This window comes from Lissotriton vulgaris, chromosome 2_1 (genome assembly GCF_964263255.1).
Source record: "Lissotriton vulgaris chromosome 2_1, aLisVul1.2, whole genome shotgun sequence".
Classification (NCBI taxonomy): Eukaryota; Metazoa; Chordata; class Amphibia; order Caudata; family Salamandridae; genus Lissotriton; species Lissotriton vulgaris.
In genome coordinates, this window is record NC_141687.1 from 525,266,641 (window position 1) to 525,286,350 (window position 19,710).

The 19,710-nt window shown below is 45.3% G+C and overlaps 1 protein-coding gene across 1 annotated transcript in view; it reads left to right on the forward strand.

Moving 5' to 3' along the window:
- Positions 1 to 19,710, forward strand: part of NCKAP1 (NCK associated protein 1) — a 649,223-nt gene that overhangs the window by 174,546 nt on the left and 454,967 nt on the right. The window contains exon 11 of the mRNA XM_086955458.1: positions 14,738 to 14,834. Within this exon, the coding sequence (XP_086811584.1) occupies positions 14,738 to 14,834 (97 nt within the window). The remainder of the gene's footprint in view (positions 1 to 14,737; positions 14,835 to 19,710) is intronic.

Below are 19,710 nucleotides of genomic sequence, written 5' to 3' on the forward strand. Positions count from 1 at the left end.
GTCGGCACAGTGCAATTTTCAGAAGCTGCAATATTATCCTATGGGTAGTAAGCAAGTGTGGCAATCGGGTACAGTACAGTGACTTACGGGACAAGTCTCCAGGAGTTAAGGTGAGTGGCAGGCAAGGTCCAAGGCAGCACCAGCAGCAAACAACCAGCGGCACTGGGGTGGCCGGACGCCGGGGTGCAACACAGCTTTGTGTGCTCAATGGTACTCAATGGGAAACTGTCTTCGTATAGAGAGGCTGTAGGCTTTGACTGGGAGGCCAGTCTGCCTAAACCAACAGGGGTGCTCAGGCCTAACAACGCTCGGGGACATAGGTACAGCTTTGGTCCTCTTCTTCACAGCCCAGGGGCAATGGGTGCAAAGCTGTCTTTAGGCGTCAGGATTTCATTACCAGCAGAAGTTGTGGTAGAAGGGGCCTGTGTGCAGAGGCTGCACACCACGTCGGAGAGCTGACTGGGGCAGAGCCACAGTGGAATCAGTCTCTGGAGGGCTTGGTGACCATGATGACACCGTTGACCCATCTCATCTCGGACATGGAGAATGGGCGCAGTGGTGTCTTCAAACATCGGCCTTCTGTGGCCATAAAGTCCTCTCAAGAGTCTTTGGTACCTGCAGAATGCAGGAAAGCGGGGCTGCTACTTCTCAGGAGTGCTTTGGTCCCTGGTGAAGTGCTGGCAGGTCTCTCGGGCTTTGGGTACTCTGCAGTTGCAGGAAAAGTCATCTTTTGGCTCAATCGTCGAAAGTAGCAGGCCGGCAGGGTTGGCGCCAAATCAGTTGCTGGAGCTTCAGTTTTAGCTCTGCGATTCTTCAAGTCCTTCTTCGTTCAGGTTGGCAGGATTCATTTCTTTAGTTCCAGGGACTCCCCTAAATACTGAATTTCGGGCGTTGGAGGAGTGTAGGGTAGTTGCCAATGGGTTACTAAACCTTGGGGTCCCTACGATCATGTAGGAAGCTGGCTCTGTATATAGTATACCACTAAGTGGTTATATTGTGCACATAGTCCACAGATTCGCCCAGAAGTGTACAGGGTTCAATGTAAACCCAAAGTGTTCCATTTGTGGTAGTGTGGGTGAGCAGCCTTAGGCCTAGCATAGACAACTGTAAGACATTTATTATGCACATAGTGACAAGCAATAAATGACCCACAACTCAAGAAGGAGCTCAATGCCAATTTTAGAAAATAAGCTTCTTTCAAGAGTTATTTTAAGACCAAGATGCTTGCAAAATGGTTAATACGTTTTTCAGGAAAAATACATTATACTTTATAAAATATCTGGACACTTGGTGCACTTTTCAAGATTTGCAGTGTTAACCTATGGAGGAAAACAAGGAAGTTCTAGTCTTTGGGGTTTCAGGTCAACAACAAGCAAGGTTCAATTTGGCACCAAAACTGCACCACTAGCGGCACAGGGGTGGCCGGGTGCAGAGGTCAGATTTGGGGTTGGTGCCCAATGTTAACCAAAGAAGACTGGAGGCCCTTGAAAATGCAATGCTCACAGGTGAGTGAAGCATTGTCAGGGGTCGATATCCTGGTGTTAAGATGAGTACATGGGGGGGCCACAAGGCAGCACCAAACTTAGACCCCCAGCAGCACAGGGGCCACCGGCTTCAGGGTGCTTAAACAGCTTCGGGCACCCAATGCAATTCAGTGGGGGAGATCGAGGGTGAAGAAAGACTGCAGGCTCAGGCTAGGAGGCCAGACGAAGAAGCAGACGCCGGGGTCGTATTACAAAGGCGGCAAGGCCTTTGAAGCTTCCCTCTTGAGCACTGTGCTCATCCTGGGGGAGGTAGTGTGACCCTGCCACCCAGGATGGGCTTTGTTTTTGGTCTCAGAGAGCAGGGGCTCTCCACCCAGAGGGCCAGAATCATGTCTGGTGTGGCAGGGTGGCTAACGCCTGTCAGAGACCCCAGCAGGGCTGGTAGGCTTTCAGGGGGCACCTCTCAGGTGTCCCCTGAGTACATGTTTTAATAAATCCAACGCTGGCCTCAGTGTGGGTTTATTAAGAGGAGGAGTTTGGTTTCAAAATTTCCAGGGTTCAGTGAAGCCAACAGGGTGCTGGAGAGCTCTAGTTGTTGAGTTTCCAGCACATGCTCTCTCTTGGGCTTCCCTGCCACTTACAATATTAACAATAGACTTAAATATTGTAGGGGCATATCTGTTCATGTAGACATGCTCACACCTAAGATACAATGCACCCTACCTTAGTGCTTGTAAGGTCTGCTAGAGGGGTAACTTACCCATACCTTTGAATTGGCGCACAGGCAGTGTGCCATGTCAACTTTGTCTTTTTTGTGTGCACCAAGGCATGCAGGTTGGAGTGGCAGTTAACATGGCCTTGGTGAGGGGACCCTCTTCAGTCCCAATACCCTAGGTACCAAGGGTACCATTTACTAGGGACTAGGGGCTGAAGTTGCCAATTGTAGGACAGTTTTAGGAAAAGAACACTGGTACTGGGAGCCTGGACAGCAGGGTCTCAGTACACTTCAGTCAAAGTTGCATGACAAGAGGCAAAAAGTGGGGGGTTACTGCAACAGAAACCCACTTTCAAAGAGTCCCCTATATGACCACTTTCTGTGATAAGTTGGCATAGCCCTGATCCAGAATTCCTAAGTTTGCCATCCCAAAGATGTTCAACTCTTCAATTAAGCCACCTTAGGGGTGGTACTAGCAGGGTGTCGGCATGCCTCCCTTACTGACCTGTCCAGGTGCCAGTCGCCTCTGAATTAATGGGGTCAGCTTCCTCTCCTGTGAGGGTAGCAAGATTTGCATTTCAAATCATAATAACATAATAGATGAGATATCACCATGTGTCTCCTCATCTAAATGAACAGCACATGGAGAACTTGATAACATTCCTCTTCTACCCTTAGCAGCTACCATGCATTTTCCCCAGCACAGCAATGCCCTTTTGTTTACTGATGAGTTGTTTTCCCTCTGTTTGCCTATACTCTAACCACCACAAAACCCCTCTTTCAAGATGGTGTTACCTTCTCTGTCCATGAGCTTCAGTCCTTTTAGTAGTTTTTTTTCCATGTTGGCATATTGACCCATTGACAATGGTTCCCTTGTGTTCGAGACATGTGGGCTGCTGAATTCATATCTGTGCATAGATCGCCGCCTAGTGTTGGGTCCGGATGATTGCACATTGTTGTCCTGGAAGAGTCTTCGAAGTATCACGAGATAGGTGGCTCCTCCCCTGGATTACAGTGCGCATGGGCATCCTCTCCATCCTCAGATTGTTTTTTTCCGCCATTGGGTTCGGATGTTACTATCTTAGCTCAAGTTAGGAAAACTTTCTACAAAGCCAAAAGGCTTTCGACACCGTCGGTATAGTTTCGTTCGGTTTTGGTGCCTTTGTTTCGAGAGGACATCGAGGACTCAACAGGTTTTTCTTTCCTCACTCGACCCGATCTTCGATCTCAAATGGAAAGAAGTCCATTCAAGAGGTGTCCCCTTTTCAATGCAAAATACCCGCACATCGATGTCCACCCGGTGTGCAACAAGTGCCTGTCCCCAGACCACAACGAAGCCAACTGTATGGCCTGTGCCCGGTTCAGGTCGAAGAAAACTCTTAAGATTCGACGCAAGGCTCGATTCCCATTATGATACCCTTGAGACACTGTTGCAACACCTACCTGATCAGTACAAGGAGGGGGCAGAACTACTCATCCAGGAGGGGAAACCGATAACCAATGCTTCCATCAAGTGCGCTCTAGACGCAGCTGACACTGCAGCAGGGCCATCAACACTAGCGTTATGTTAAGGAGACACGCCTGGTTGAGAATCTCAGGATTCAAACCTGAAATACAAACTTCTATCCTCAATCAGCCAGTTAACCCAGACTTCTTATTCGGACCTGAGATTGACACCACCATTGAAAAAATTAAAGAAGACACAGAGACTGCAAAGTCTATGGGAGCTCTGCAGTCACAGCAGTTTCGGGGTGGCTCCTTTCGTCGCTCCAATATTAGGGGCCCCTCAAGAGGCCAGTCAACACAACAGACACAATACAATAAGGGAGGTACACAATCCACCTACAATAAGAACAACCAGGGTGGATATCGTGGAAACAACATCAAGGGCAGAGGCAGAGGAAACAACAGTTCCACATCCCCTGCCAATACCAAACAGTGACGCCCTGTCACTGCCACCCGACCATATAACACCTGTCGGGGGGAGACTACAACAGTTCCTGCCAGTCTGGAAGTCCATCACCACAGACAGGTGGGTGAGAGACGTTGTACAGTACGGGTATTGTCTGGAATTAACATCCACTTCACCCAACATCCCACCAAGACACCGTCCTATGTCCGCAGAGCACTTACACTTATTGCAGCAGGAGGTCGTCCGCATGCTGTAAAAAGGGGCCATAGAGCTCGTGCCTGTAGAAGACCAAGGGTCAGGGGTGTACTCTGTACTTTTTAATACCCAAAAAGGACAGGTCTCTCAGACCTATACTGGACCTCAGGCCTCTAAACAGTTACATTCTGTCAGGGCATTTTCATATGCTCACCTTACAGCAAGTTCTGCCGTTACTCAGTCAGGGAGACTTCCTCGCAACACTCGATCTAAAAGATGCGTATTTCCATATACCCATACACCCATCACACAGACAGTATCTCAGGTTCACTATTCAACATCAACATTATCAGTTCAAAGTCCTCCCTTTCGAAGTAACGACTGCACCCAGGGTGTTCACAAAGTGCCTGGCGACAGTAGCAGCACACCTCAGGAGACAGCACTTACATGTCTACCCTTATCTGGACGACTGGCTTATTCAAGCAAGGACAGCCCGGCAGTGTGCCAGCCACATGTCCCACACCATACATCTTCTTCACAGTCTGGGATTCTCACTGAATTATTCAAAGTCACATCTTCAGCCCGCCCACGTGCGACAGTACCTAGGCGCGACAATAAACACTCTGGCAGCCAAAGCTCAGCCAAATTCTGCGAGAATAAACAGCATTCAATTGCTGATACAAAAATTCAGACCTCAACACTCGCTTCCAGCGAAAGTGTTCATGCAGTTGATAGGCATGATGGCCTCCTGCATTTTCATAGTCCCGCACGCGAGACTACACATGCGTCCGCTTCAGGAGTGCTTAGCACGTCAGTGGAATCAGGCTCAAGGACAGTTAAAAGACCTAGTGTTGGTGAGCAGTCGGGCATTCAACTCTGCATTGGTGGAACCCACGAAACCTTTGCAAGGGCCGACCGTTCCAAGAGCCTGTGGCACAAATTGTACTGCTAGGATAGTGGTAATTTTACTAGGTGTTGGCGCCACAGAGGAGTGTACACTTTTCCTTGTTAAAGGTAACCAGTTTTATAACTTTTAACGGTGATTGCGAGATAGAAGAAGCAGAAGGGGCGAATATTTCTCCTGAGAAGACAACAGCGATAAGCTGTCACATATTCAACCAATATTCTGGTGATTACATGGATGAAGATTTCCTTATACGTACGACATCCCCACAAGAACCCCTTTGAGGGTTGGAATTATCACCTCAAAAGATAACGAACGACATTTCGGAGAATAGCCTTGAAAAAGTCGGGGGTTACATTCCCTAAAACGACAAAACACGTGTCGGCTGTGAAGTCTCCAGAAATAAACATCAACCAACCCTGAATACAAGGAATGAAAATTATTTATGTGTGCGAAATGTATGGTGGAAACACATGTATATATTTGCAATCTATGTATACAAAACGTGTGCTAAGGAGTATCAAGCCACAAATTGTACTGACGGCGGACGCGTCTCTCCAGGGATGGGGAGCTCATGTACTCCACTACACAGTGCAGGGACTATGGACAGCACAGCAAAAGAAGATGCACATCAACCTTCTGGAACTGATGGCAATCTTTATGGCGATGAAAGCTTTCATGGTACACTTGTGCAACAAGGTCGTGTTGATCCGGACGGACAACATGACTGCCATGTACTACATACAGAAGCAGGGAGGAACACACTCTCCACAGTTGTCTCAATCTGGCTCAGAGCATGTGGAAGTGGGCCATTCAAAGGAACATCTTCCTCATGGCGGAACACCTCCCAGGCAAGGACAACCAGATGGCGGATCTGCTCAGCAGACACAGCCACCAGATGCACGAGTGGGAGATACATCCATCAGTGCTATAACCGTACTTCCAGCAGTGGGTTCATCCACAGATAGACCTGTTCGCCACAAGGGAAAACGCAAAATGCCAAAGCTTCGCAAGCAGGTTCCCACATCCACAGTCGCAGGGCAATGCGATATGGATGAACTGGTCAGGCAAATTTGCGTACGCTTTTCCCCAAGCACCTTTGAAACCGCTGGTGGCACGCAAACTACGGCAACACTCGATGACCCTCATCCTGGTTGCTCCAATGTGGGCACGCCAACCATGGTACACCACGTTTCTAGAACTATCCGTGGTACCGCATCGAAGGCTACGCCTCACACCCAGGCTTTTGACGCAGAGCCACGGCGACATTCAGCATCCAGATCTGCAACAGCTCAACCTGGCGATCTGGCTCCTGAAGTCCTAGAATTTGGCTACCTCAACTTGCCGCCAGATTGTATGAATATCATCAAGGAGGCAAGACGGCCCACAGCCAGAGCATGCTATGGGGCTAAATGGAAAAGGTTTGTCATATATTGTACCAACAATGACATTAACCCACTGGATGCATCTATTCAAAACATTATCTGTTATTTGTTGCATTTATACAGATGTAATCTAGCGTACAGTTCCATTCGTATACATTTATCCGCCATTGCAGCCTATCTTCAGAACAGGCAGCACCTCTCATTATTCAGAGTGCCTGCAATTAAAGCTTTTCTGGAAGGACTTAAGAGTTATCCCTCCCAGACACCCACCGTCACCAGTCTGGAACCTGAATGTGGCCCTCACCAGATTGATAGGACCACCTTTTGAACCTCTACACTCTAGTGAGATTCCATTTCTGACCTGGAAAGTTGCTTTCCTAGTAGCCATTACCTCACTGAGGAGAGTTAGTGAACTCCAGGCACTAACCATTCAAGAGCCATTCATACAGGTCCACGCAAATAGGGTTGTACTACGCACCAACCCTACATTTATGCCTAAGGTGATTTCGCAGTTCCACATGAACCAGACCATAGAACTGCCAGTTTTCTTTCCTAATCCAGAAAATGTCACGGAGAGATCCCTACACATGTTAGATGTCAAAAGGGCTCTAATGTACTATATAGACAGAACAAAGGGGGGGGGGGGCGCTAAGGGAGTTTAAAGACCGTGCAAAGACATATTCCCTAAATAACGTATAAAACACAAAGGTGTCAATGGGTCTACACATAAAGTCTAACTGTGGTACATTAAACTAAAGAAGTCAGTGTTAACCCCTACATGTAAATATACATATAAATAAGAAAAGCGAAAATGGGTACCTTGTGATCCCGAACAGGATACCCATTAGTCACCACTCGGAACCGCCCTTCATCATTTAGGATTCCTGTTAACCATATATAAGGTACACCACTGGTTTCAGATGGAAGGTAAGATGTAATCACCTCTTGTAAACCTAGTGGCGACCAGTATGGTTTCGAGTGTCACAGGCCACTCATCAGTGAAAAAAAGAAGAAGAGGGTGACTGATTTGCAGTGCAAGTGAAAGAAAAGTGCTCGGTGAGTATAAAATTGGGTGAGGGAGCAGGAAAGGTTTCAGCAAATCTACGGACAGAGGAGTCCATTGCTTTCATCAGGACCTGTATATTTAATAGAGCTACTGCAAAAATCCAGGTGATCTTTTTCTATGTTGCAGATTGTTTCAGATGTAGTCACTTCTTTTAAATACACGTCACATCTTATTTTTGCAGTAGCTCTATTGAATATACAGGTCCTGATGAAAGCAATGGACTCCTCTGTCCGTAGATTTGCTGAAACATGTTGACCACCATTACATCTTGGTAAATATTTGTTTAATTTACCATTGCTACTTTTTAATATTGGAGGAGCGAGCATATAATAGAATAAAATACTTTCCTGCTCCCTCACCCAATTTTATACTCACCGAGCACTTTTCTTTCACTTGCACTGCAAATCAGTCACCCTCTTCTTCTTTTTTTCACTGATGAGTGGCCTGTGACACTCGAAACCATACTGGTCGCCACTAGGTTTACAAGAGGTGATTACATCTTACCTTCTATCTGAAACCAGTGGTGTACCTTATATATGGTTAACAGGAATCCCAAATAATGAAGGGCGGTTCCGAGTGGTGACTGATGGGTATCCTGTTAGGGATCACAAGGTACCAATTTTCGCTTTTCTTATTTACATGTAGGGGTTAACACTGACTTCTTTAGTTTAATGTACCACAGTTAGACTTTATGTGTAGACCCATTGACACCTTTGTGTTTGATCGTTAAGTGTATACAGATTTGCTATGCTAAGGCTAAACGCACACTAACCATTCCACCACGAGCACACTCCACAAGTAAGTTAGGAGCGTCCATGGCTTTCCTGGGGAATATTCCTTTAGAAGAGATATGTAAGGCAGCCACTTGGTCCACCACACATACATTTACGAAACACTACTGCGTAGACGTGCATTCTAAACAGCAGGCAGCTGTAGGACAGGCTGTTCTCAAAACTCTTTTTCAGACTGCTGCAGCTGGCACGGGCAGCCGCCGCTAACAGGAGGGACTGCTATGTAATCTATGCACAGATATGAATTCAGCAGCCCACATGCCTCGAACCGAGTATGCTACTTACCAGTATGCATCTGTTCTTGGCATGTAGGGCTGCTGACATTCATATCGCCCACCCTCCTCCCCGGCGCCTGTAGCAGCTGTAGCATTTAGAATTACTATGTAGCATGGACATCACTCACTGTATTACACTCAATCTCTGCCACAATGGCGAAAAACAATCTGAGGATGGAGAGGATGCCCATGCGCACTGTAGTCCAGGGGAGGAGCCACCTATCTCGTGATACTTTGAAGACTCTTCCAGGACAACAATGTGCAATCATCCGGACTCAACACTAGGCGGCGATCTATGAATAGATATGAATGTCAGCAGCCCTACATGCCAAGAACAGATGCATACTGGTAAGTAGCATATTCGTTCCAGTTCCTGTGACTCCTTTACTGGGCTCTATGGGTTTCCAACCATTTATAGTCCGCATTTGATGCCTACCCTAATGCCCAGAGATGGCACACGTAATTTTGCCGTAGGCTAGGCTCCAATAAGGGTTCAGTTTGCCACCTGGGGGGTGTACAAGCTTCACTGTTTTTTAACAGCATTTTGTCTGCAAAGTACATTAATGAATTGAATATTTATTTATTTATTTATTTATATTCTTGTATAGCGCTGGAAGTCAACCCCCTAAAGGGTATCTCCGCGCCTACGCATAACCAAAGAGCCAGATACCTGTAGCTAGACAAGTGAAGATGGAGGGGGAGAGCCTAACAGGCAACAAATAAAAAAGTTTTCAGGGACTTCTTAAAGAATTGAAAGTTGGTTGTATTTTTGAGAGCAGGGGGCAATGAGTTCCAGAGGATGGGGCCTTTGTAGGACAGGGCTCGCCCTCCCTGCCTAGCTCTTTTTATCCTGGGAACCTGGAGTTGTTGCTGACTGCTGGAGCGCAGGGTTCGACTGGGTTTGTAGGGTATAAATATTTCTTTTAAATATTTAGGTCCATTGCCAAGCAGACATCTATGAATTATGCAGCAGATTTTAAATTTTACACGCTGTCTAATTGGCAACCAGTGGAGTTTAGTGAAGAGGGGGAGTGAGGCAGACCTTGGCTGGGCGTTGAGAACTAGTCTCGCAGCAGTGTTCTGGACCACCTGTAGTCTCTGTAGTTGTTCCTCATTTGCCGAGACCAGCAGGCTGTTACAGTAGTCCAGCCTGCTTATAACCAAGGCCTGGACGAGAGTCTTTCTATAAAAATCTGATAGGAATGGGAAGACTCGTCGTAGCAGACCAATGACGTGGAAGCAGGAACCTGCTACTTGATTTGTGTGCTCTTTAAACAGGAGTGTTTTGTCCAAGCGCACACCGAGATTTTTGACGATATGTTTGGGGCTTGGAGTTGGTCCTAAATCCAAAGGCCACCAATCTGGGGACCACAAAAGTGTGGCCTCCCCGAACAGCATTACTTTAGTCTTGCCTACATTGCACTGGAGGCGATTAGTAGCCATCCAGTGAGATATTGCCCTCATTCCGTCTGCAAAAGATTTTTTTATTGCAGGCGTTAAGGTTTTAAAGGGGAACAAAAGCTGAGTGTCGTCAGCATACGACACAGGGGTGAACCCATAAGATCTTACAATATCCGCCAAGGGGGCCACATACACGTTGAAGAGTGTGGGGCTTAGGCAAGAGCCCTGTGGCACTCCCTTGTTGAGCTCCCTTGAGATAGAATGGTGGGAGCCCAATCTTACCTCTTGTTGGCGATCCGAAAGAAAGCTATCCAGCCAAGAAAGAGCCACCCCTTTTATTCCCCTCTCCCTCAGACGACCGAGAAGTATCTCATGGGACACAGTGTCGAAGGCAGCGGATAAGTCCAACAGCACTAGAATCATTGAGTTTCCTCCATCCAGTGACATCTTGATGTTATCAGTCACTGACTGGAGGGCAGATTCTGTGCTGTGATTGGGCCTAAATCCAGATTGAGAGGGGTCTAGGCCCTCCGCTGCCTCGATGAATTTGGACAAGTGAGTGTTAACGTGTCTCTCGGTCATCTTGCTGAGAAGGGGTAGAAGGGAGATGGGTCGGAGGTTGGAGAGGTCGGTCCAAGGAATTGCTGCGTTCTTTCGGATAGGGTTCACCACTGCTTTTTTCCATTCCATAGGCACTGATCCTTCCCTGAGAGAATGATTGATCAGTGTTTGAATATGGGGCCTGAGCAGATTTTGCAGGGAGGCTGTTATTTTAGCTGATGAAAGATCATCTGGAGATCTGGATTTTATATGGCTCATAAGAGAGGTGAGATCTGAGTCATTGACTGCTGGGAATGCCGTGAGTGTGGTTTTACTCCATGTGGGCAGGATGGAAAGGGGGAAAGAGTTGTTACTATTTTGATTGGAGACCAATAAAATTTTGTCGTAAATCAAGTTAATTTTATTTTCGAAAAACAAGGAGATTTCGTCGCATAGTTGTTGGGAAAAGTCATCAGGGCTTTTGCATGCGGTAGGTTTTACAAATTCCTGAAGGATTTTAAATAATTCCTTATATCGATTTCCCGCTTCTGCAAGTTGTTGAGAGAGGCTATTCCTCCGAGCAAGTTTGATGTTTTTGTAATATTTAGTCTGGGCTTCATGATGTGTCTTCTTGTTTTCTTCGGTTCGTGTTTTTCTCCACTTCTTTTCCAGCCTCCTACATTTTTGTTTTTCTGTTCTAAGCTCTTCAATATACCATGTTTCCTGTTGGGTGGCAGGGTATTGTTTGTGTAATTTTAAAGGTGCTATTTTGTCAATTGCTTCTTTGAGGGAATTATTGAATTTGGTTAAAACGGTCTCTATACTGTCTGTCTCTGTGGGAGTGGGCTGCTTCCATACCTTTTGCAATTCCTCTACGGTGACTTTATGCCATTGTTGACGCCAAACAGGAGGTTGGGAGTTTTTATTAGAAGGCTTGTCCGCCTTAGATATTGAGAATTCCACGATGAGGTGGTCAGACCAAAGTATTTGAGCCTGGGAGAGGCATTGTATTTTGGGGAAGTTGGTGAAAACCAAATCGAGAAGGTGACCACCTGTATGGGTGGGCTCGTGGTTTTGCAAAGTCAGACCGAGGGAACATAATTCTGAAACCAGGGAAATTGTTTCAGGAAGTGTGTGATTATCAACACGGACATTAAAATCGCCAAGAAGTAGGAAATCTTCTTTTGCTTTGAAATGTGGGGCCAAGAGTTCCAATAGTGCAAGGGAGAAGCCTGTAGAGGGCCCCGGAGGGCGATAAACTAAGGTTCCTTTCCAAAATATGTTTGTGGCGTATTGCATTTTAAAAATTATGATCTCGAAGAGAGGGCTTTGTTTCTGTTCTAGTATCGTGATCGTCAGATGTTCTTTATGCACGATGGCTAAGCCACCCCCTATTTTCTCTGGACGGTCGAAGTGGACAAACTTATAGCCAAGAGGAACCCCTACAGCAATAGCGGGAACCGTATGGGGTTTCAAACAAGTTTCCGTTAGGAAGCAGAGGTCGGGTTGTGTAGTATGTATTCGGTCCCATACCTCTAGTTGATGTCTAGGTAGGGAGCGAACATTTAGGAGGAGGCACTTTGTCCCCTTTGTCCCTTTGTCCCTTTAGGTGGAATGTGTTCCCTTTTATCTAACATCTCAGTAATAGGTTTTTTGTGAGAGGCTTGATATTTGCAATGTTTAAAGGAGAAAGGGCCCTCAGGGCTTGGCCAGGAATCTCTGGAGCATTCTGTGAAAGGGGTTGGTCTAAGGTTTAACAGAGTTTGCGCCGAATACCTGATATGAGGGGCCTTTTGCTGGAGTAATAGGCGTGGGTGTAGGGTCCATGGTCCCTGGTCCCGTCCTGTCGTGGACGGGCGCAGACGGGAAGGACTCTGACACGACTCCGGCGCAGGTCCGGCGCGTCCGCAGTACGCTTCCGCTGCACGGAGTCATGGCCGTTCTTTTTAAAGCGCTGCTAGAGCGCGTCATCCGCCTGGCCCACACCCAATAACAAAACATACCTGTTTATCCTTCTTCACAGTGTGAACCTGTGCCCCTGCGATAAAAAAATTGTGATTCTCATCAAATTTTTTGATGATGTTGGTATTCACTGTCGGACACGTATTTCTCATCCAGGCATGTACAACCCTGCTCATCTGTCCAGTTCAGACTAGTTCTTGCCATGTCCTATTAACACTGAGTGAGAACAACATGTGAGTGTTACCTAGGCAGATGTGCCCCACCCCACTTTCAAACACTTATGCAACAACTCACGATTTGACTGTGGGTCAATACTGAAAAGGAGAGAGAGGAGTTTCCGTAAGGATTCCTCATGTTGCGAAGATGGAGCCTCACAATTCCCCAATGTAATTAATGCTGGAAACCAGTGTCTCTCTGAACCAAAATGTCTTAATTCAAATTCTGTTATACATGCCCGCACAATGCCTTCTCTCTATTACCACAAGTCTGATGACCGTCCTGGTTTCAGAAAAATAAGAAGAACGGACAAATCAGTTTTTTGTTTGATACTAACTTTAGACTTTACTTGAAGAAGCACTCTGCACAGATGTTTATAATACCTCTAACATGTTGTTCTTTCAGAGGTAAAAGATAGTTCTTCTAGCCCACTGATACTCAAAATGCAGCCCGGGGGCCGCATTCGTCCATCCTGACCTTTACGTGTGCCCCCTTGATCAATAGCACCACTGGGCTGCTGTTTACTCAACTCAGCCCTAACATCAATAAGATGTTAAATGGCCAAGCATTTATTTAAAGATTAAGTGAAGTTAAAGAAAGGAAGGAAGTAACAAGGGTGTCTTGCATCTTTTAACTTTAGGGAAGCTTTCATTTTTAAATACTTCTTGCAACAAAAGTGTACACATTTTATAATGTTTCTTCAAAATTCAAAAAGCGAATTTCATTTACAAGCAGTACCATTTCTCCTTACTACATCAGATTATATTAGTGCATTGAGAAGTATTTCTTTGTTTAAAGTGATAGTTTTCAAACATGAATTTAAAAACCTTAATTTATCCCCCCCATCCTGACAACGATGCTATTATTAAACTAAGCGTTACGTCACTAGTTATTTGCGTCCTCTCGGGTGGCCTTGGTCCTATCATACATAACACTATAATTTATTAAATCAAACACAGGGAAGGAATTTGTAAAGCGCTTATCCTTTTGTCATATATTTGGAGGTCTTCTTATATGTGATAATGAAGATAAAGGAGGGAAAGGTAAACCGTTTGCCTATTATTACACAGTTTGGCAAAGTTGGGATTAATCCCAGGTTTTCTGGTTTCCCTTTTTGCAGTTCATTACTAGATCTATGCTTCGCGTCTCCTATACCAATTATTATTATTATTATTATTATTATTATTGGGACATTTGTTAAGCGCTGCGATTACACACACCGGCGTGTCCACGCGCTGAAAGTGGAAGTAGGCAGATGACAGTGAAAACCAAGCTACAGGGCCATTATTTACTGTAAAGATAAGTTTTTAGTTTCGCCCGGAATCTAGCCTCATCTGGTTCCAGGCGCAGGTTCGTAGGCAATTTGTTCCAGTTGGTTGCCGCCAGGTGTCTAAACGACCTGCCTCCCATGCGGGCTTTCTTAATTACCAATGATACCACAGACACCGCCCTGCCCTCAACCACCACCCTGCGGGCATCAATGCAGCCCTCGACTCATCACAGATCAAATATTTTGGCCTCTGGGAAAATATTGGCACCTATACTCTAGCCATTCCTACAAACTTCTAGCTCCCAATATATCCTCTCCATGTTAAACACTGTTGCACTTGAAAACTACTATGCTGCTTTTTAAATCCCCATATGTGTTTATTTATCTTCTTATTTTGTGCTGTGTCATCTGGTAAATGCCACAGGTAGTTTAGTATTTTGGAAGAATACCCAACCAGTGGTGCACTGTACAGTATAGCATGATCTAGCAGCTGCTACTTGTGGGGGGGTTACCATTTGGGTTTATATTTGGTGTTAATCTGACTTTGTGGCATTAACAAACTGAACTGAAGTTGGTAAATACTAGCTATCCTTCAATAACAGTTCTTGTTTTCCCTTATAGAGGAGCCATCCACCGCGAAAGACGCAAGTTTTTACGATCTGCATTAAAAGAGTTAGCAACTGTTCTTTCTGACCAGCCTGGATTGCTGGGTCCCAAGGTAAATATATGTATAAATATGTTAATAAACAAAAAGCTCTAGCTTTCTTTATTGTTTTTTTCAAAGGCCTACTTCGACTTTTATACATTATTCTGCAAGCATTTCCACCCAGGTGTCTCTTTATAAAAAAATATTTACTTGACTATGGAAGTGTCTTCATGCCTGCTGTACTTTCAGTTGCACAGATGTCTTTAACATCCAAGACCTCAACTGCCATATTTCCATGATAACATGTTTTGTAACAATATATTAGCCTGTGTTGGTTTGATCTCTCCTCTTGAGATTTAGACACACCCACCAAAACAAGATTACAAAAACTCACAAAATATTGTAAGCAAAGTATAATTTGTAACAGTAAGTGATTTCTGGGCCTTTTTTAGAGATTGGCAGATGGGTTACTCCTTTACAACAAGCATTTGCAATGCAATAGGTCTCGCATTAGGAAAGTTTGAGCTATTGGCATTGTAAATTACAATTTTTGTATTTGTGTTGGTTTTGAAAATAGATACATTAATAGCATTTTCATTTACAATGTCAATAGCTTAAACTTTCGCAAATGTGACACCTATTGCATTTGTAATGTAATATGTGTTGTGAGTGAGTCAGTGAGTGAGAATGAGTGGGCTAGTCAGTCAGTGAGTGAGAGATTCAGTGGGAGAGTCGGTTAGTGAGAGTCTGTTAGTGAGTGAGTGAGAGAGTCGGAGAGTCTGTCAGTGAGAGAATCAGTGTGAGGGAGAGTCAGTGTGAGTGAGAGTGTCAGTGAGAGAGTGAGAGTCTCTGAGAATGGCAGTGAGAGTTTGAGAGAGGGAGTCTGTGAGAGTGTGATAGTTAATGCGAGTGAGTCAGCCATTAATGCAAGGCATTTGCAGGTAGAGTGAGTACTCTAAAGCTCTACTTTAAATTTATAAATCCAAATGGGAATTTAATTAAATATTTTACCATTTGTTTTTTGATTGATTAATGCTTGTTTCTTTATTTGTGCACGTTGTTTTGTGGTTGAAATCATCACAATTGAGACAGTCAGGGTCTCCGGTTTTCAGTAAAGGCTCTGGATACTATTAAAGATTCAGTGGCGGTCCAGAACAGTCAAATAGTTTAGAACCGCAGGTCCAGTGATGAAGTCATTGTTCGTGGGAGCTCAATTACAATTTAGTTTATTGTGGCTATGCAGTTGGGAGTATTAACAATGTGGGCAATTTGTAGAAAGTAAGAGAGAAGGATTGCCAGATACTAATCCATGAGAGGTGTTGGTATGCTGCACGTAGAAAAACTGCGCCATAAAAAAACAAGCTGCCGTATTTTATAAATCCCCATCATTTTACCAACATTTGAAGGATGAACAACCCAGTGGGCATGCTTGTATATGAGTCTGTGCCTTGCACCTTACATGTTTACATTACAACTTGTGCTTGCAATAGTTATTAAATCAAGAGACACTTGCATATGCGCATAAAACAAAGTAAAGCTGAAAAGAAGGGGCCGTAAAAAGCATAGCAGTGTCCAGTGAATACGCATTAACCGCAAAACAAAGCTAGGACAGATCTATATGTCGAGGGAAAGTGACAAGCGAATTCTCAATAATTAAATCAAGATACACTGTATGTGTAGCGTAAGGAAAGACAGAACGAAAGAGAAGTGAAAGAGTGGCACAAACTGCTGTATTTCAGAAATCCCCATAATTTTAGTAACATTTGAAGGAGGACCAACCCAATTGAAGCGCACATGTATGAGCCTGTGCCTTGCGCCTTACATCTTTACATTATAACTTGTTCTTGCAAGTGTGTTTATTATATTAAGGTGTGTGGGGATGGGGCAATAGCTGGTGCAGCTTAAAAAATGCAATGCCTATAGGGAAAAGTGGTTGTTTTCCGTGCGCTTGAACTTTCTTTGTGCTAAAGTGAAATATTTTCGCTGCACCACCGAAAGCTACGCACACACCGGAGAATAAATCTCTTAAGATATCGCAGCACAGATGCCAGTGTCCTTGTGCACACCATACAGTGGCACCAAAGCAATGTAAAAAAAACACAAAAAAATGCTCAAAAACATATGCTTGTGTGTGAAAAGCTACGCACTAACCAGGGAACAAAGCTCCAAGAGATCTAACAGGAAAGAAAGCGCAGCGAAAAGATCAACACTGTACAGGGGGGATGGGGCAATAACTGGTGCAGCTTAAAAAAATGCAATGCCTATAGGGGAAAGGGGTTGTTTTCCGTGCCCTTGAACTTTCTTTGTGCTAAAGTGAAATATTTTCGCTGCACCACCGAAAGCTACGCACACACCGGAGAAGAAATCTCTTAAGATATCGCAGCACAGATGCCAGTGTCCTTGTGCACACCATACAGTGGCACCAAAGCAATGTAAAAAAAAACAAAAACAATATGCTCCAAAACATATGCTTGTGTGTGAAAAGCTACTCAAAAAGCTCCAAGAGATCTAACAGGAAAGAAGGCGCAGCAACACTGTACAGGGGCCCGATCAAATAAGTGAAGTATTATCAGGGCAAAACGCACTAACATTGTAGAGCAGCACGTTCAGATATCGCCGCACAGATGCCAGTTTCCCTGTATGTCCATAAAAAAGCTGGTAACAAGAGCAAAGCACAACAAGTCGGGTATTGAAAAACTCACCGCCGCAGCCCGGCTTGGACAGGAAGCCAGGCAACCTGTGTTGGGCAGGGGCGGGCCGCAAACAGGAAGCAGACGGGAGCCTACCCGCGCTCCTGTGCCCGTGATGCCCGCCGGAAGATTTGCGTGTGAGCTAGCGGGGCTCCCGTGCTCTTGGAGAGCCTCGCCTGTTGCCGAGACTGATCCGCTGGCTGCCGAGGGAGAGAGGGACACGCGGAAAGAGCCCGGTGAGTGTGTGTGTGTGGTGGGGGGGGGGTGCGCCCGTGTGCGCATGTGTCTGTGTGTGTGTGCGAGTGTGTGCGTGTATGTGCGCGCGAGTGTGTCTGTGTGCGCTTCTGTATGTGTGTGTGTGTGTGTGCGTGCGTGCGTATGTGTGTGCGCTCGCGTGTGTGTCTGCGAGCATGTGTTATCTGCTTCCTGGCAATGTGGGACAGGAGTTGTGCACGGCGTGTGGGTGAACGTGCGCGCTCACATGGGAGAATCCCCTGCGCGTGCCCATCCCCTGTCTCACATTCCCAGGAAGTGGCTGACAAAAGATGCGTCGCTGGACGCAGTGCTTCACACTGCGTACACCAGCTCGACCTAAATATGACGAATATCCTGCCCCTTTTATTACAATTGCACATTGTACCCTGTGTAGGGTGACCAGACATCCCAGGTTTCCCCAGACAGCCCTGGTTTTCAGAGGACTGTGTCCGTGTCCTGACACTTTTCTTCATTTTCAATACATGTCCTGGTTTTTGGGACAAAGGTCAAGTTATTCTTCAAAGCAGAATTAAAACTATTATTTCATTTTAAAAGGCGCCTTTAAAGCCAGAAGTGATTTCAGTTATCGATTTCTTTCAGGCAGCGCAGGAGAAGATCTGTTGCGTGCAGAGGAAGAGAAAGTGGTGGGGAGGAGAGCTCAGGGTGGAGACCCTGGCACAGCTGAAACAGCTAAGCGTATATATATAAAGACAAAGAAAATGCTGCTTTCAGCCAAGCCCTTCCTTTCGACACCGGTGCCAGCAGCGGCATCCGCTATTTGTGCACAGGTCATTTACCTGTAAATGGCTTCGCCGAAGCGCATCGTTAGTGGACACAATAAATTAATGTGTTGTTCTTTGGTGTGCCGCTTTTCTTATTTGGCCATTAGAAAAATGGGGTTACCCAATACTGGTGACCGACCTGGGTTCAATGTGATGCAAAAAACAATGGTCCCAGATTTATATTTCAAAAATTGATATAAATCAAATTCATACTAACGTGTTTGAAAACAATTTCTTGAGCATGAACAAAGATTTTTTAACTCATAGTAATCCATACATTAATTTATACTAAAGATGTGCAATAACCAAGGTATACTTCACCAAGAATATATTCTCATATCATATGGTGATTAGTAGATACATTTACTGTATCAATTATGGCAAAGTAGGGAAGGTAGGTTGCTCCAAGGGGAAAGTGCTAGAGAAGAGGTGCTCTGGTGTGGAGGGGGTGAAACAGAATTTCAAAACCGTGGGATAGAAGATAGTTAGAGACATTCAAATGCTAGACTGGTTACAAATCACAGTCTTCTCTGGCCTGGCCACGTGTAAGCAATCAAACCTTCTTTTAGTACATTTTGAATTTACACAGAAATATATCCTTATGTGGCACGTTGGGATAGGCTTGTGGTCCAGGCTACTTGTGGGGGCGTCAATGTTTTGACCCGACTTAGGGCTACGAGGGGGATTCGGGACCTCAGCCTTGCGGGTCTTCCACAGGACTGTCTGGGGCAACCTAAGTAGGTATGAGGCCCTGTCACATACCCGCAGAGTCTTGCGGGTGTGGATTCCTCACTTAATGTTTGTCCATAATGGAAGTGTTCTTCTCTAAAGGAAGGTCGTTGGTTCAATTTAATGCAATGAATGCAAAAACTTGAAACAGCAGAGCCGCACAAGTTGTCTGGAAACTGACTGAGTCAGTTTCCAGCCAACTTGTGCAGAACATGGACGCTCCACACTAGTGTACCTCTTCTCTTGCACGTTCCCCTTGGAGCAACCTACCTTCCCTACTTCTCCACAATTGATTTATACATATCCATTCAGTCGTAATCAAAAAAGGACTAAACGAGTGAGTCATCAACAATTGAAACCCGACGGGTGTCATCTGAAGATCATCCAGGAAAATATCTCAAGCAATCAATGAATGAATAATCGCATTTGTAAAGCGCTCTACTCACCTGTGAGAATCTCAAGGCGCTGGGGGGGGGGGGAACCTGCTCCTGC